The 18,157-nt window shown below is 40.6% G+C and overlaps 1 protein-coding gene across 3 annotated transcripts in view; it reads left to right on the forward strand.

Moving 5' to 3' along the window:
- Nucleotides 1-306: 306 nt before the first annotated feature.
- POLD3 (DNA polymerase delta 3, accessory subunit) overlaps nt 307-18,157 on the forward strand; it is a 53,062-nt gene continuing 35,211 nt past the window's right edge. The window contains exons 1-3 of one of the 3 annotated variants that reach the window (XM_086678303.1): nt 307-472; nt 1,768-1,823; nt 12,178-12,280. In XM_086678303.1, the coding sequence (XP_086534429.1) occupies nt 413-472; nt 1,768-1,823; nt 12,178-12,280 (219 nt within the window). In that variant the 5' untranslated portion in view covers nt 307-412. Of the gene's footprint in view, nt 473-494; nt 1,201-1,767; nt 1,824-2,024; nt 2,283-12,177; nt 12,281-18,157 lie in introns of those variants that run through there. The other 2 variants (XM_086678304.1, XM_086678305.1) reach the window with 2 other exon arrangements.

The following is an 18,157-nucleotide window of genomic DNA, read 5'->3' on the forward strand; positions in this document are numbered from 1 at the left end:
CCTAAGAAGTGCCTGGAATAGGTACTTGATAAGTATCTGTTGAGTAAAGGTATGAAAAGGCAAGGATTATTTTATCAATTTACAAAGTGGAAAGGCTGTGATTCCCAGAGGTGAGGTATTTTGCCCTGGGTTAGTCATTAAACTGCAGATGGGAGATTTGAAACCACAGCTCCAAGAACAGCCCTGACACCTCACGCGCACGCTCTTAGCTCTACACTTCCGCCTGCTCCAACTTACTAGCTCCGCCTACTTGAGCCTGCGCCGTCTCGGAGACTAGTTTGACCCTCGGGCGGCCGCCGTAGCGCGTCGGATTCGTTGCTGTGGGAAACGACCCGGGACCTGGGAGGGTGGAAAGACGTTTCCCGCCGGCGGGAGCTGCGGTTGTGGCGGCGGGGCTCAGCGCCGCAGCACCATGGCGGACCAGCTTTATCTGGAAAATATAGACGAGTTCGTCACGGACCAGAACAAGATCGTGAGGAGCTAGGACTGGGGAATGTGGGCATGCGATTGAGTCTTGGGCCAGGCCAGGGTTGCGGGGGGCCTTGACCCCTCTGCGCGTGGCCTGGTGGGGACCGGCGGAGGGGAGACAAGTCCCCACGCCTCGTGCCCCTGGGCGAGCGAGGACTCGCGGGGGACTTTCTCTGCCGCGCGCAAGTCCGCGTCCCTTGGGTGGGCGTGCTGGGGACTTTGCTAGGAGCCGGGGCTTAGAGGACAGGCGCGGAGGGAGGGGCACTGGTAGATAATAATTGTAAGGCGTTTCTTCACCTGTCTGATAAGGTGGCTGGCGTTTAAAGTCCCAAGTTTACTGTTGAGGAAATTGTGCCTTAATTGGGTTAGGTGACGAATTGTTTAGCCTTTCAACAGTCGATTTCCTCCTCTAGGAAATTTAGTATTAATACTTCATAGGGTTTGAGTAAAAGATCAAGTGAGCTGATGAATGTGAATGGACTTTGCAAACCGTGATAATTGAGTGCTGTGAGCTTGGGATATACATGACTGCATTTGATCTTTACAGGACCCACCCAAAGGGCGGTGGAAGTAACCCTAAAAAAAGGAAGTTGAAGCAGACGAGCCAAATAACTTCTTGGTAGTTAGTAAGGAATAGGCAGTTTTCCAACCTACGTCTGTCTCTTTTGCTATTGCTTTCGTCTATGTCTTAATTATTGGAAACTCAGCATTTAGAATTGAAGACTTTGAGAGGTGAGGAGCATACAAGGAAGTGACAAATGACGGGAAGTTCAAGGAAGGGTGGAAGGAAAAACAAAGCTTAATGCCTGTAGTTTCCAGTCTAACCCCAGATACAGTATTCATCCACTTTTTTCATTCCTGACCCCTACACCATCTGTGCCTGTTAACGTTTGTATGGCTGCAACTTTCCTTAGAAGTTTATGGTATACACTTCAAAGTAATCTAGCTCCTGGATGAGTTTTAGATATTTATCAGTGGCGGCCACACAAAAGGATGGAATGTGAATAAAGGGCACTAGTAAAACAGAATGTAAGGAAAATGAGAGCTTTTTCTTTGTATATTCAGCCCTTCTTTTTAGACTCTTGCATTAATTAGCCTGTGAAACAAATTTTTTAATATTTGTAAGATAAATATCTCAGTCCTACCTGCCCAGATGGATCGTTCTTGCCAAAACTAGGGTGGCAGCTACTGTAATTTATAAGGCATTATCATCAGAGTAGGAATCTCTAGGAACCCTTGGGACTGACCTGCACTCTGGAGTTATCTAATAAAATGTTAAAAAAAATTTTCTTCTTGTAGGTGACATACAAATGGCTGAGCTATACACTAGGAGTTCATGTTAACCAGGCTAAACAGTAAGTCCAATTTACTAATTTTATTCACTTTGGAATTTTTTGTTTTGTTTGTTTTGCTTCACTTTTATTTAAAAAATTAAAAAAAAAATTTTTTTTTAATGTTTATATTGAAGCAGGCTCCAGGCTCTGAGCCATCAGCCCAGAGCCCGACGGGGGGCTCGAACTCACGGACCGCGAGATCGTGACCTGAGCTGAAGTCGGATGCTTAACCGACTGAGCCACCCAGTCGCCCCTAAAAATTTTTTTTTAACGTTTATTTATGAGAGAGAGAGCGAGCACTTGCACAAGTGAGCATGAGCGGGGGAGGGGCAGAGAGAGAGGGAGACACAGAACCCAAAGCAGGCTCCAGACTCAGCTGTCAGCACAGAGCCTGACACGGAGCTCAAACTCATGAACCATGAGATCATGACCTGAGCCGAAGTCAGATGCCTAACCCGCCTAGCCGACTGAGCCACCCAGGTGCCCCTGTTTTGCTTTGTTTTTAGCTTTACAGTTAGCCTTGAGGTAATTTTTTCTTCCCCTGGAAAATGGGAAAGAGAACTATTTTTTATACTTTTTACTAATTTTGCCTATGATTTAGGAGATAGGTGGACTTACCTACTTATATACAAATGTGTGGTGATACATTTACTGGATTTATTTGTAGTCTTGGCTTCTGATGAACATCACTTTGTCATTTCAAATTTATTAAATGGGCTAGCCAATTCTGTTTATGTCTCAAATTTATATGCCTGTTATATCTTTGTTACATTTTCACACCTGTTCCTTAGGCCCACATCTGGCTGTTACTGAAGTACTTTCACAATGAGGTCAACAGGTGTTTGATACAGGCTGTGTAACAATATAAGCCTGGGGAGAGCTATTTAAGTGAAAGTAAAAAGGGAGTGTTCAGGATGGCACAGGGCATTGTCCTTGAATTTTGCTGTATCTCCTTTGCTTGCTGAAACTTGTAGTCCAACTTGAGGCCAAAAGGGAAAAGGCAAGGTTTTGAATTAACTTAAAAATTTCTTAACTTAAAAATGTTGTCTCTGTCCCAAGGGGAGGAATTGGTGAACAGGCTGAGAGAACGTATATTGAATTAAATGCCCATTTAGTTCAGTTTATTCCTAAAGATGGTCTGATTTTTTCCCCCATTCTTTGAGTCATAGAAGCTTTCTTTGAGTTAGGGAATATTCCATGAGTCTTAGAAAATTCCTGATATATAGAATGGGTCGGTTTGGCTTTATGTGGGCTGCTGTTGGACAGATCTAGAATCTGGTTTTGACTGTGATTTTTATGCCTGCAGGACCTGAAACTCTTGGCCTAGGGATTGATTTGGATTGATTTTGACTCTCTGAGATTTCTGTTGCTAATGCTAGTCAGGCCCAAACCCAAGAGTTTCAGGTAACTTTGAGAATGGACATATATAAGAGTAATTGTTATGGTTACAGATGTTTATGAAATAACTATTACGATATAAGCCTGTTGGGGCTTAAAGGTGCATATTGAGAGCTGGAGATGAAATAAAGTTGCCTGCCGTTTTATTGTAGTTATCTTGATGATCTGTAATTTTTATAGAATCAGCATACTGTCTAGCCCCTGTCTCTCAAACAACTTCATCCCATGCTACTGTCTACCTCACTTGTTCCTCAAATATCCTGGGCTCATTTCCACCTTTGGACATTTGCACCATTCCTTCTATCTGGAATGCTCTTCTCCCAGCTGTCCTCATCCTTCAAGTTGTAGCTCAAATGTCACATGTTACTTTTTGCAACAACCCTTTATAATGCTCTATTTCAGGTATCCCCACCCTTTCCTAACTTTCTGTCGTATCAATCTGTTAGTTCTTTTCTTCAAAAGAAGAAAGAGATATAAAGAGATATGCTTTATTGAGATATAATTCATATACCATGTAATTCACCCATTGAAAATGTACAACTTGGTAGGTTTTAGTATATTCACAAAGTTATACAGCCATCACTATAATTAATTTTAAAACATTTTCATCACCCTAAAAAGAAACCCTGTATCCATTAGCAGTCACGTACCACTTTCTCTCCATTCCTTTCTCATCCCCCCACCCTCTTCTTCCCAGTATTAGGCAACCACTAATATACTCTCTGTCTATAGATTTACTTATTCTGGTAATTTCGTATGAATGGAATCCTGTAATATGTATTCTTGTGTGTCTGGGTTCCTTCACTTAGCACCATGTTTTCAAGGTTTGTCCCTGCATGTATCACTACTTAAGTCCTTCTTAGGGCTGAATAATATTCCATTATATGGCAAGTTAGTTTCCTAAGGCTGACATAACAGAATGCTATGAACTAGGTGGCTTAAAACAACAAATTTATCTTGCAGAAGCTAAAAGTCCAAAATTAAGGTGTCTGCAGATGCTCTCTCTGAAACCTGTAAAGAATCCTTCATTACTTCCTAGATTCTGGCAGTTTGCTGGTAGTCTTTGGCATTCTTTAGCTTATAGCTCCATAACCCCAGTGTCTGCCTTTGTTGTCACATGACATACTTCTTGTGTGTTTATGTCTTCACATGGCCATTGTATAAGGATACCAGTCATACTGAATTGGGAGCCCACCCTCTCCGGTATGACCTCATCTTAACTAATTACATCTGTAAAGATCCTCTTTCCAAAGAAGGTCACATTCTGAGGTACTGGTGGTTAGGACTTCAACATACCTTTTTTTGGGTGGGGGGGGGACACAATTCAACCCATAATATTGAAAAAAATTTTTTTTTCATTTTTAGAGAGAATGAGCTTGAGAGCTGTGAAGAGGGGCAGAGGGAGAGAGAGAGAGAGACGGAGAGACAGAGACACTCTCAAGCAGGCTCCATGCTCAGTGCAGAGCCTGATGTGGGGACTTGATCCCACGACCCTAGGGTCACATGACCTGAGTCGAAATCAAGAGTCAGATTCTTTTTTTTTTTTTTTTTAACGCTTATTTATTTTTGAGACAGAGACAGAGCATGAACGGGGGAGGGTCACAGAGAGAGGGAGACACAGAATCTGAAACAGGCTCCAGGCTCTGAGCTGTCAGCACAGAGCCCGATGCAGGGCTCAAACCCACGGACCGTGAGATCATGACCTGAGCCGAAGTTGGACGCTTAACCGACCGAGCCACCCAGGCGCCCCAAGAGTCTGATTCTTAACCGACTGAGCCACCCAGGCGCCCCAACCCATAACATACTTAAATAGTACATTTTATCTATCATCGTCAATTGATGGACATTTGGGTTGTTTCCACATTTTGAGTATTATGAATAATACTACTATGAACATTTGTGTACAGATTTTTGTGTGGACATGTGTATTCAATTTTTTTGGATATATATACCTATTTCTGGGTCACGTATAACATTTTGAGGAACTGACAAGCTGTTTTTTAAAGTGGCTACACTAATTTAAAATCCCACCAGCAAGGTATGGGAGTACCAATTTCTCCACATTCTTGCCAACTCTTTCTATCATTTGTCTATTTTAGCCATCCTAGGGTGTGTGAAGTGGCATTATGGTTTTGATTTGCATTTCCATAATAACTAATAATGTTGATCATCTTCTCACGTGCTTATTAGCCATTTGTGCATCTTCTTAGGAGAAAGATCCTTTCCCCATTTTTTCACTGGGTTGTTTTCTAATCTTCTGAGTTATGAAGATTATTTTATATATTCTGGATACAAGACCCTGATCAGATATATGACTTGCAAAAAATTTCTCTCATTTTGTGGGCAGGTTTTGCACTTTTTTGATGGTACTTTTTGAAGCACAGAAGTTTTTGTTGTTGATGAAGCCCAATTTATTTTATCTTTTAAAAAATATTACTTTAAAGTTCTGTGCCCAACATGGGCCTTGAACTCATGACCCCCCCCAGATCAGAAGTCCTATGTTCTACTGACTGAGCCCGCCAAACACCCTTATTTTTTTTTATCTTTTATTGCTTGTGTTTTTTGCCCAACCCAAGGTCATGAAGATTTACTTCTATGTTGTATTCTAAGAGTTTTGTAATTTTAGTTCTTAACATCAATAATTATCACATATTCAAGGTTTCTACGTATGCTTGTTAACATATAAAAATGCTTGAGTCCTCATAATACAAATACACTGTAGTTTTCAAATTAGGTGTTGGCTCAAGCTAATTTTAAATTCCTTTTTTTTAAAATGTTTATTTATATATTTTGAGAGAGAGAATCCCAAGCAGCCTCCATGCTGTCAGCTTGGAGCCCAATGTGGGGCTCGATCTCATGAACTATGAGGTCATGACCTGAGCCAAAATCAAGAGTCAAATGCTTAACCAACTGAGCCATCCAGGTGCCCCAGCTCAAGCTAATTTTAAATGAAGCACTAAAATGTGTAAATAGGCACTTTTTCTTCCAGGAATCATTTTGTATATGGTGTAAGGAAAGGGTCTAATTTCATTTGTTTGCATGTGAATGTCCAGTTGATCCAGAATTTTACAATTCTTATTACTATCTGACATTTTCTAGGGCGCCCGCCCCAGCTATCATATAAACTCCATGAAGGTAGAGAACTTGTTTACCACGTTGATCACTTTTCCAATTACTATTGCTGTATAACAAATTATCCCAAAATTTAACAGCTTAAAACAACCATTTTATTATGTTCATAGATTCTTTTGGCTTAGAATTTGGGCAGGACACAGAATGGTTTATCTCTGCTCCATCACATTTGGTGTTTCAGCTTGGAAGCCTCAGTGGTGGGGGCCTTATCATGTGTGGGCATCTTTATGCACGTGTGGCAGTTGATGTTGGCCATCTGCTGGGACTTCAGCTGGGGCTGTTAATCAGACATTGCATGTGTCTTTCTATGTGGGCTGGGCTTCCTCAGAGCATAGTGTCTCCAGGTGGTTGGACTTCTTTTTTTTTTAATTAAAAAAATTTTTTTTAATGTTCATTTTTGAGAGAGAGAGAGGGAAGGAGTGGGGTGGGGGAGAGGGAGAGGAGGAGAGGAAAAGGGAGAGGAGAGAGAGAATGAGCAAGGAAGGAGCAGAGATAGAGGAGACACAGAATCCAAAGCAGGCTCCGGACTCTGCTGTCAGCACAGAGTCCAGTGCTAGGCGCAAACTCCCAAACCATGAGATCATGATGTGAGCTGAAGTCAGGCACTTAACGGATTGAGCCACCCAGGCGTGCCCAGGTGGTTGGGCTTCTTACATAGCAGCTCAGGACTCCAAAAGCTAGTGTTCCAGCACAAGGCAAAAGCTGATTGCCTTTTCCAACTAACCTCAGAAGTCAGGCAGTGTCATGTCTGCTTTATTTTGGTTAAAATGAATCACTAGCCCTCATATTCAAGGCATGGGGATGGACTTCACCTCTCTATGGGAGGGTGTAGAAGAACATGTGGGGTGGGAGATGTTGTTGTAGCCATCTTTGGAAAATACAGGATGCCACAATCGTCTCTTCAGCGTCTGGCTCATAATATGTGCCAATAAATATTTGTTGAGTGAGTATTAAGCACTATGGTAGGTATTTTCACATACATTTATCTCACATAATGTTGTCACAGTCCAATGTGATGGGTGTTATCAACCTCTTATAACAGTTGAGAAAATTGAGACTTAAGTGTCCTGTCATATTTAAAAATTTTATCTATAGGGGAAGCATTTTAAGTATTGGCGAAGGGCCCCTGGGTGGCTCAGTTGGTTAAGCATCTGACTTCCATTCAGGTCATAATCTCACAGTTTGTGAGTTCTAGCCCTGCATTGGGCTTTTTGCTGACAGCTCAGAGCCCACTTTGGATCCTCTCTCTGGTCCCCCTCTCTCTGCCGCTCCCCTGCTTGGTGTGTGCACTCACTCTCTCAAAAATAAATAAAATATTTTTTAAAAGAATTATTTGTGGTACTAAGGGCAGTGACTAGGCTTGGATGTTATTGATTTGCTTGGATTTGTTTTAGATGTTTATTCATCTTAGACAGACAGAGCACGAGTGGGGGAGGAGCAGAGAGAGAGGAAGACACAGAAACGGAAGCAGGCTCCAGGCTCTAAGCCGTCAGCACAGAGCCTACCTCAGGCCTGGAACCCACGAACTGTGAGATCATGACTTGAGCTGAAGTCGGATGCTTAACCTACTGAGTTGCCCAGGTGCCCCGGATTTCTTAAAGGAGTATTTTTTTTCATCTCTTATTGTTAGCATTATTTTAGGCTGTGTCATAAAACCGTAAACCTAACAGATTAGCTCTTTCTCATCATTGATTTAAACAAGATAATTTCAGGGACACCTGTGTAGCTCAGTCGGTTGAGCATCTGATTCTTGATTTCAGCTCAAGTCATGATTGGCTCAGGGTTGTGGATTCAAGCCCTATGTTGGCCTCTGTGCTGAGCATGGAACCTGCTTAAGATTCTCTGTCTCTCAAATTAAAACAAAAACAAAACAACAAGATAATTTCAAGTTGTAAAAGTGCTGTAAAGAATGAAGATAGGTTTGAGGGGCGCCTGGGTGGCTCAGTCGGTTAAGTGTCCAACTTCAGCTCAGGTCATGATCTCACAGTTCGTGGGTCCGAGCCCCGCATCGGGCTCTGTGCTGACAGCTCAGAGCCTGGACCCTGCTTTGGATTCTGTGTCTCCCTCTCGCTCTGCTCCTCCCCACTCATGCTCTGTCTCTCTCTCTCTCAAAAATAAACATTGAAAAAAGTCGTTTTAAATTTAAAAAAAAGAGACAATAAATTTCATATATAAATAAAAAATAATAAATAAAAAAAAGAAAAAAAAAGAAGACATCATATTGTGACAGAGGAAGACTAAAGTGAATTTAATGACAGAATTTAATGATGCTTTTTCATCAATAAACACCATGTAAAGTGAAAAAAAAATAAATAAATTTAAAAAAAAGAATAAAAATAGATTTGGGAAGGCATTATAGACTATATACTGTATTCATTCTAGGGAAAATTAAAATGGGAAAGTATAGTTAATCATGTGTAGGGAAGTGTATCGTTGATATTTAAGAGTATTTTGCATATTTTGTCAGTAAAGGTAAAATGTTTGGTGTAATACAGTTAGATAAACATATCTTAGAGACTTAAAAGATATGCAGAAATTATTGTATTTGTAAAGATTTTAAGTAATCTCTATATCCAACGTGGGGCTCAAACTTACAACCCCAAGATCAAGAGTCACATGCTCTAGTGACTGAGCCAGCCAGGTGCCCCTGGAAATTATTCTTTAATTTTTTTAAAGTTTATTTCTTTTATTTTGAGAGAGACAGAGACAGTGTGAGTGGGAGACAGGCAGAGAGAGAAGGGGAGAGAATCCGTGCTGTCAGCACAGAGCCCAACTTGGGGCTCGATTTCACGAACTGTGAGATCTTGATCTGAGCCAACATCAAGAGTTGACTCTTGACTGACTGCGCCACTTGACTGACTGCGCCACCCAGGCACCCCTGAATAGGGCACATTTTTGTCCTTGGGGAGCTTATAGTCTAGTGGGGATGGCAGATATATAATGAAGTAGTTAGAATATAGTGTGATAAGTGCTCTAATAGGTATGGCGTAGGTTCTGTTAGAACTTAGAAGGCAGGGATACCCTGCTAGCCTAGGTGGTATTAGGGAAGGCTTCATACAGGAGGTGATAACTGAGCTGCTGTCTTGATGAGGAGTTAGGTAGATGAGGTCTGAGAAGAGCATTCTAGGCAGATGGAGGGCATACCAAAGAGCAAGGGGGAACTGCAGAATGTTTCCTAAGGTTGAAAATAGTGAGTGTGGGAGAATGGTGAGAGATACAGGGGCCAGAACAAGAAGGGTCTTACCTGTCATTGCTAGAGTGTTGGAGTCAATCCTTAGGGGCTAGGAAAAGACTGAGAACTTTGGAACAAGGAGTAAGATTTCAGACAAGAGTATCCAATTACCTTTCAACATCACTTATTGACTAATAGGCATTTCAGATTTAACATGCCTCTAAACCCAGCTCCTAATTTCTCCCCCAACACCTATTTTTCCCCATCTCAGCGAATGACAACTTTATTCTTTGAGCTGCTTAGTCCAATCATCTTTGACTCCTTTCTCTCATACCCCACAGTCAATCCACCAGCAAATTCTGTTGTTTCTTCCTTTAAAATGTACCCAGAATTCACCCATTAATCACTACCTCCATTGCTAACGTCCTGGTCTGAGCCCACCATCACCTCTAGCCAGGATTACTGCAGTAGCCTCCACACTAGTCCCTCTGCTTCCTCCCTTTCCCCTCAACAGTATATTCTCCACACAGCAGTGAGGAATCCTTCTAAAAGGTGAAATCCTGTTATTTCTGTTCTAAAGCTTCTAATGACTTCCGTGCTTAAAGTCCTACGTAGGGTCATAAAGCCCTGCAAGTCTGGCACCACTCTTCTTCCTCCACACTTGCCTCTTTTCTGTTCTTGAACTTTGCTTACTTATATTCTTGCCTCAGAGCCTTTACATTTTTAGTCTGTCTGCCTGGAACATTTTTCCCCAAGATATCCACATTGGTGGCTCCCTTTCACGAAGGGTTCTGCTATGAGGTCTTCCCTAATCATCTTATATAAAATCACAGAACTTCTCAGGCTAGTTATATTCTCCTTACCTTTATTTTTTTTTTCATAGATTCACTACTGCCTGACATATATTTACTTATTTGTTAGTTTATTGTTTGTCTTTCTTTTCTACAGCGTAAGGGTAGGAATTTGGATTCCTCTGTTCACTGCTCTATCCTCTAGAAATAGAACATAAAGTAAAATTTTGTTGATCAGATTATTTGCATTTTTAAAGCTTCACCATGGTGGCCTTGTGAATAATGAATGGGAAAGGGGCAGGGCAGAATTAACACTTGAAATAGTCCAGTTAAGAGATTTGGAGCCTGGAGTCAAGAATTACTTAGGAGGAAGACCTAATGAGATCTGGTAACTCACTAGACAGGGAGAAGTGAAGGATAATGACTCCAGATTTCTGGTTTGGGTGGTTTGAGCGGATGATGTTGTTGTTAGGAATAAATGAAACCATGGGGTGAATGAAATAGACCAAAATGAGAATATGTAGTTAGGTGACCAACCATCCTGGTGTCCCCAGGACTGTCTGTCTGTTTTAACACTAAAAGTTCATGTCTCAGGAAACCCCTCAGATCCAGGCACACCCAGATCATTGGTCACTCTAATTTTTAGAGGGAAAAGATAGCTGACAACAGAACTCCAGCAGCATGGAGTAGGAGGAGATGGTCAAGTCTGTGCAGGAAATGGGGCAGAGGCAGTTGAAAGGGGTAGCAGGAGACTCAATGGGGCATGGGATCATGGAGGCTAAGAGAGCAGATGCTTCAAGAAGTGTGGTCAACAGTGTAGGTTGAGTTTCCCTTGGAATTTTTCAGTATTTAGCTGTCCTTGGCAGAAGTGTGACATATCAGAGGCACAGTAAATGTTTCTTGAAATAAAAGACACAAATGCTATGCCTCTGTTGTTTTTGTTAAATTATTTTGTTAAACTAAGTTAAGGGGAGTTAACTTCGGATACTTGCTGGGACATAAAGATAAAACTTAGTTTAGGGATACTACTAAAAGCAACATTGGGGCATCTGGGTGGCTCAGTTTGTTAAGCATCTGACTTCAATTCAGGTCATGATTTCACAGTTCATGAGTTTGAGCCCCGCACCAGTCTTGTGCTGACAGCTCAGAGCCTGCAGCCTGCTTAGGATTCTGTGTCTCGCTTTCTTTCTTCCCCTCCTCCATTCATGCTCTGTGTCTCTCTAAAAAATAAATAAACATTAAAATTAAAAAACATTAAAAGTGATTTTCTACACTGAGTGGCAATTTCAGGTTAATGAATATTCTGAATACTGGGCAGTGTGAGTAAGCTGTTACATTCTGCAGTTCTGAAACAGCATTGTGTCTGAGCGAACATAAAATTTGAATTTCAGAATGAGACACTTATGATCATCTACATAGTGGTTCTTACTGTTTTAGAGTAATCCCTTTGAGAATCTATTAACCCTGAACTGTCTCCTTCCAAAAACACATGTGTATCTTGCTTTCAGTTTAGGGAGTGGAGGGTTAGAGATGGCCACAAGAATCCCAGGCTAAGAGTCACCGATTCCCCTCGTTTTATATCTTAGGGTTAAGAGGCCTAGAAAAATTAACTTATCCAGGATAGTTAGTGACTGAACTTTTTCTTGATTCATTGTTGTATCCACTGTGTTGTTGTTACTGTGCCAACTCCATACAAGTTGATCCAAACCTGTACGTCCTGTTTAAAGTCCATTTTTTTTTAACTGTCTATGGGATGGATCAAAATATTCTGTAAAAATTTGATGGACCATCAGATTTTATATATTTAACTCTTAAGTCATGAATTAAGAGTTGATGGGGTAAAAACTTACTAATAATGACTTGTGCCTTTTGTTTGGAACAGGATGCTGTATGATTATGTTGAAAGGAAGCGAAAGGAGAATTCAGGAGCCCAGCTGCATGTCACCTATTTAGTGTCTGGCAGTCTCATTCAGAATGGACATTCTGTAAGTTGTCAGAATCTTATGAGCTGGAGTATGTTTGAGTTATAAACCATGTTACATAACATAACACAAGGGAAAACAGTAGGATTCAGTATTACGGAAATTTTAAAGGGAAACTTCAAGATGCTGATTATTTTGGATTTTTAGACTGAACCTAAAACTCTAAGTTTGGGTAATATCTTGGCTGTGATGCAGAGAGAGTATCATGATTATTCAGTTTTCCTAGGCAACAAGATTAGGAGACTGCTCTGCTATTCCTTTCTTCCTCTTCAAAGTGTACTGGGGACAGTGATGGTTAATTTTCATCCTGTTCAGATGTCCAGCCACAACTTGGGTGTTCAGAAAGTCCAATTTTATTTATTTTTAAACTGAGTTTGATTTCAGTTTAAAATTTTGAAAAATTTCATTTTGGTAGGCTTATGTCTGAGTGGCTGAGGGACAGAGGTGTTAATAGGGGACTGAGCTAATGCAGTGCAGAAGCATAGGCCAGGAACACCTTTATTCTCCTGTATCTATTTATAGTCCCATCTGGTATCTGGTCATTCATCAGCACAGGTCACTGCTGTGTTTTTATCATCCAGAGCACAAAGCTTTTTCAGGTCTGCTGACTTCTCTTAGCTACTTCCCTGTCCCTCTTGAGGGCTCAAGGATCATTCTATTCCTGTCATGCCTGGATGAGGGCATCAGAAGCTCTGCTGAGATAACTCGTTCCTTCTTCTTCACTAGACTGATCCTTGGGAACTTTGATAATTTCTCCTCTCTGTCTTCCTCCCAAAAGTAAAGGACACCTTTTCTGTTCTCACTTCCCCAAATCTCGAATCTGAAAGTTCTTTTGCTTCCACTACCACCACCATCAGCTCCATAGAACTTAGCCCAAGGATTAGATTTCCTGCTCAGATATCCACTAATGTTTAAGTTTTTCTCTTTCTTTTGACTTTCCCTTAGAGCCCTCAGCTCAGAAAAGCCTGATTTATCAATATATTGACTGGGGTCATCTTGTAGCAAGAGTCCCAAGCATGTGAAATTTAAAACTTGGGGCGCCTAGGTGGCTCAGTCGGTTGAGCATCCGACTTCGGCTCAGGTCATGATCTCGCAGTCTGTGAGTTCAAGCCCCGCGTTGGGCTCTGTGCTGACAGCTCGGAGCCTGGAGCCTGCTTCGAATTCTGTGTCTCCCTCTCTCTCTGCCTCTCCCAACTCATGCTCTGTCTCTGTCTCTCTCTCTCTCTCTCTCTCTGTCAAAAATAAACAAACATTAAAACTAGATTGGCAATTTAGTAATTTATAAGGAGAAACAACTGCTATGGGATCAGATCCTTCTATTCTGTGACCAGCATATTCTTTCCTCATTGGTAAGCTATTTGGCAAGCCAGGTAATAACAAGGTGTTTATAAGTGTAGACAGAATCAGATGTCGTTATATATCAGAAACACAAAATTAAGCAGACCTGATTTATTTGCTTTCAGAAATAAACCTGCCACCAGAATCCTTTCCACACATAGCTTTAGAGTGAATACTGCCCAAGTTTGCATCTGAATGTCTTCTTTCCTTTTGTTTCTAGGTTTAACTAACCCCCCCTCTTTCTTTTCTTTTGTTTTTTCTATAAGGCAAAGCCCTTTTATTTATTATTTTTTTAAATGCTTATTTTTTGAGAGAGAGACAGAGACAGAGTGCAAGCAGGGGAGGGGCACACAGAATCTGAAGCAGGCTCCAGCCTCTGAGGTGTCAGCACAGAGCCTGATGCGGGGCTTGAACCCACGAATTACAAGAATATGACCTGAGCCAAAGTCAGACACTCAACTGACTGAGCCACCCAGGCACCCTGCCCCCCTCTCTTTCTTTAATTAGTTGTTGCCTTCAATCTAGTCATGTCAATTTTTTTTTATTTTAGAGAGCATGAGCGGGGGAGAAGGGCAGAGAGAGAGAGAGAATCTTAAGCAGGCTCCATGCTCAGCACGGAGCCCAACATGGGGCTAGATCCCATGACCCTGGGATCATGACGTGAGCCAAAGTTAAGAGTCGGATACTCAACTGACTGAGCCACCCAGGTGCCCCTAGTCTTACCATTTCTTTACCTTAGAATAATTGTGTTCCTTTTTTTTTTATTATTACTATTTTAATGTTTATTTGTGAGAGAGAGACAGAGAGAGAGACAGAGTGTGAGCAGGGGAGGGGCAGAAAGAAAGGGAGACATAGAATCGGAAACAGGCTCCAGCCTCTGAGCTGTTAGCACAGACACCAATGCAGGGCTCAAACTCACAGACCATGAGATCATGACCTGAGCTGAAGTCGGATGTTTAACCGACTGAGCCACTCAGTCACCCCTTGTGTTCCTTTAAAGCAGTGGTTTTTATTCTTTTTTTTTGATCACTGATTCCTTTGAGAATCTGAAAGAAAAATATGTATGTTGACATATTCATAAAATTTTGAGTGAGATCATGACCTGAGCTGAAATCAGATGCTTAACCTACTGAGCCACCCAGGCACCCCACCCCTGTGTCCATCTTAAGAGGAACCCACTGAGTGGGACAAGGTGGCCGAGTGGTTAAGGCGATGGACTGCTAAGAGGAACCCACTGAATCAGACCTCTACCCTGGTATGCATTGTTTAGCATAAGCAAGTTGGCATTTCAACTGCCAGTATCCCCTCAGGCAGCATTTAGCCACACTGAACTCTCTAGGCCGTCCACATTTTCTCCTGAAGGTACCCATTTTTGTTTGTAGGGCCTTACTTAGAAAGTTGCGTAAGTTTGAGTGGTTAATTCCTAATGCTGCTTTTCTACTTAGCTCTATAATTTTTTTGGTACAGTTTTACAGAACCTAACATTTTTTGGAATGACTTTTTTTTTTTTTTTAAATGTTCGTTTATTTTTGAGAGAGTGAGCGAGAGAACAAGTTGGGGAGGGGCAGAGAGAGGGAGACACAGAATCTGAAGCAGGCTTCAGGCTCTGAGCTGTCAGCACAGAGCCCAACATGCGTCTCGAACCCAAGATCATGACCTGAGCCGAAGTTGGACACTTAACCAACTGAGCCACCCAGGCACCCTGACCTTTGTTTTTTTAAGGAGAAAATGCATTATGAAAACATACTAATATACCCAGTTTATAAAAATTACACTTTTGAAAAAAAAATTTAGTTGATTTTATACTGCTTTTTACGGGGCGCCTGGGTGGCGCAGTCAGTTAAGCGTCCGACTTCAGCCAGGTCACGATCTCGCGGTCCGTGAGTTCGAGCCCCGCATCAGGCTCTGGGCTGATGGCTCGGAGCCTGGAGCCTGTTTCCGATTCTGTGTCTCCCTCTCTCTCTGCTCCTCCCCCGTTCATGCTCTGTCTCTCTCTGTCCCAAAAATAAATAAACGTTGAAAAAAATAAAAATAAAAATAAAAAAAAATATACTGCTTTTTTCTCTTATGTTATATGAGTTTTGGTAGTTCCTAACATTCATAAATATGTTAAAATACTGAAAAATATTTGCTTTAGTAAAGCAAAACTATCTTTAATATGATTACCAAAAACAGGTTAAGATTTCTTTGCAGTTCCTTTTGTCTGTAGGATATATCTTACTAGGGATGCACAATCAGCTAGTATTTTATTTTTTTATTTTTTATTTTTATTAAAAGCTTATTTGTTTTGAGAGAGAGAGTGTGTGAACAGGGGAGGGGTGGAGAGAGAGAATCCAAAGCAGGCTCTGCACTTTTAGTGTAGAGCCTGAGGTGGGGCTTGATCTCACAAACTGAGATTATGACCTGAGCCAAACTCAAGAGTCAGATGCTTAACCAACTGAGCCACCCAGGCACCCCAATCAGCCTGTGTTTTAGAGTCACTTGCAATAACTCCTCTCTGTGGATAAGCCACCAATTAAGTATCTAGTTAAATTCAAATTTTTCCCACTTTCAATTTTTAGGTTCCCTACTTTTCCTTACAGGTAATTATTTTAATAGATTCTGCTTCTATTCCATTGTTGTTGTATATATTTTTAATATATGCAAATATATATTCTATTACTCCCCCCTCCCTTTTTTTTAAGAGAGAGAGTGCAAGTGTGGGGGAGAGGGGCAGAGGGAGAGAGAATCTTAAGCAAGCTCCACGTTCAGTGCGGAGCCTGACATGGAGCTTGATCCCACAACCTTGGAATCACAGCCTGAGCTGAAATCGAGTTGGATGCTCAACTGACTGAGTCACTTAGGTGCCCCTTTATTACTCCCTTTCTTAGATAAAAGTTTTCATACTATACTCCCTATTTTACATTTTGCTTTTTTACCTACAGTAGATCCTGAACATTATTCCATAGCAGTTATAGAAATATTCCTTTTTTTTTTTTTTAGTTTATTTATTTACTTAAGCAATCTATACACCCAACATGAGGCTTGAACTCATGACCTGGAGACCCAGAGTCACATGCTCTTTCAACTGAGCCACTCATGTGCCCCAAAATATTCCTCATTCCTTATTACAGCCACCTGATGCTACATTGATAATACTTTAGGTTTTTCAACAGTCCCTTATTGATAGTTTTTGGAGTTATTTACAATACATGGCCTTTACAAATTGTGCTATAGTTAACGTGTGTTTTTTTTTTTTTTAATATTTTTGCCACTTTTAAGGTTGCGTTTCCTAGGATTCTTAGGATGCGTATGTACTTTTGTTGGGTAATTGCCAAATACTTCTCCATTTTTCATTCCTACCAGTAATGTATGAGAGTCCCTTTTCTATATAATGCATGTTGTCATATGTTTCGGGGTCATTTGTGTTTCTTTTCCTATGAATTGTCTTCATACCTCTTGCCTATTTTTTCTAAAGGAGTTTATTTCCTCTATTTTAGAAGCTATATATTAACCCTTTGTGATATGAGTTGCAGGTATTTTTCCCACTTTATCATTTCTCTTTGTACTTTGGCTTAAAGTTTATTTTTGTCATCTAAAAATTGTACATTTGTTAGTTTTTATAGATTATTTAAATTCTTCTTATTGTTTATAGTTAGGAAACTTTTCCTCATTCTCATATCACTTTATAGTAGAATTTATCTGTTTATAGAAGAATTCACCCATATTTTCTACTAGTATATGTATGGTTTTATTCTTTACACTTAAATCTCTGCTTGGTTTAGAATTTATTCTAATCTGTGAGAGACAGATGCAATTTTTATTTGGTTCCATATGATTATATATTAATTCTCTTTACAAAACTTACTAAGAGGTTCTTTTACTCACACTATTTGAGATGCTGTGTTCATTTTCTTGTGTTTATTTTTCACTGTTTTAAAATTTAGTTTTATTCAAAGGGGCACCTGGGTGGCTCGGTTGGTTAAGCGTCCAACTCTTGATTTTGACTTAGGTCATGATCTCACAGTTCATGAGATTGAGCCCCACATCGGGCTCTGTGCTGACATCATGAATTCTGCTTGGGATTCTCTCTCTCCCCTGTCTCTGTCCCTCCCTGGCTCGTACTGTCTCTATCTCAAAAATAAATATACTTAAAAAAAATGGAGTTTTATTCTACTACGTTAATAGTAATGCATGTCTGATAACCTAGTGATAATTCATAAGTTTAAGAGTTCACAGCATTTTTAGAAAGCACATAATGTTAACATTCAAATAAGGCGTTATAGAAAATTTTGTGAAGAATGAAATGTCTACTATAATCCTTAAAAGCCTTGGTCCATTTTGAAAGATCAACATTGAAGTTTTAAAAATCAGAAGAAAGGAAAGTAAGTTTTTTTCCTCCACAAAATACATAAGAACCACTTGCTGGCATTTGTATTTTGAGTGCCTGGAATAAAATGGGCTACATTTTCAAAGGCAGTTAATAACAGCTTGTACAAGGACTTGTTCCATTTGATTTAGCACCAAGTACATTAAGAGTAAATACACCATTCAAGAGTCATG

The sequence above is a fragment of the Puma concolor genome, chromosome D1, assembly GCF_028749965.1.
Source record: "Puma concolor isolate L17-30 chromosome D1, mPumCon1.1.hap2, whole genome shotgun sequence".
NCBI classification, from domain to species: domain Eukaryota; kingdom Metazoa; phylum Chordata; class Mammalia; order Carnivora; family Felidae; genus Puma; species Puma concolor.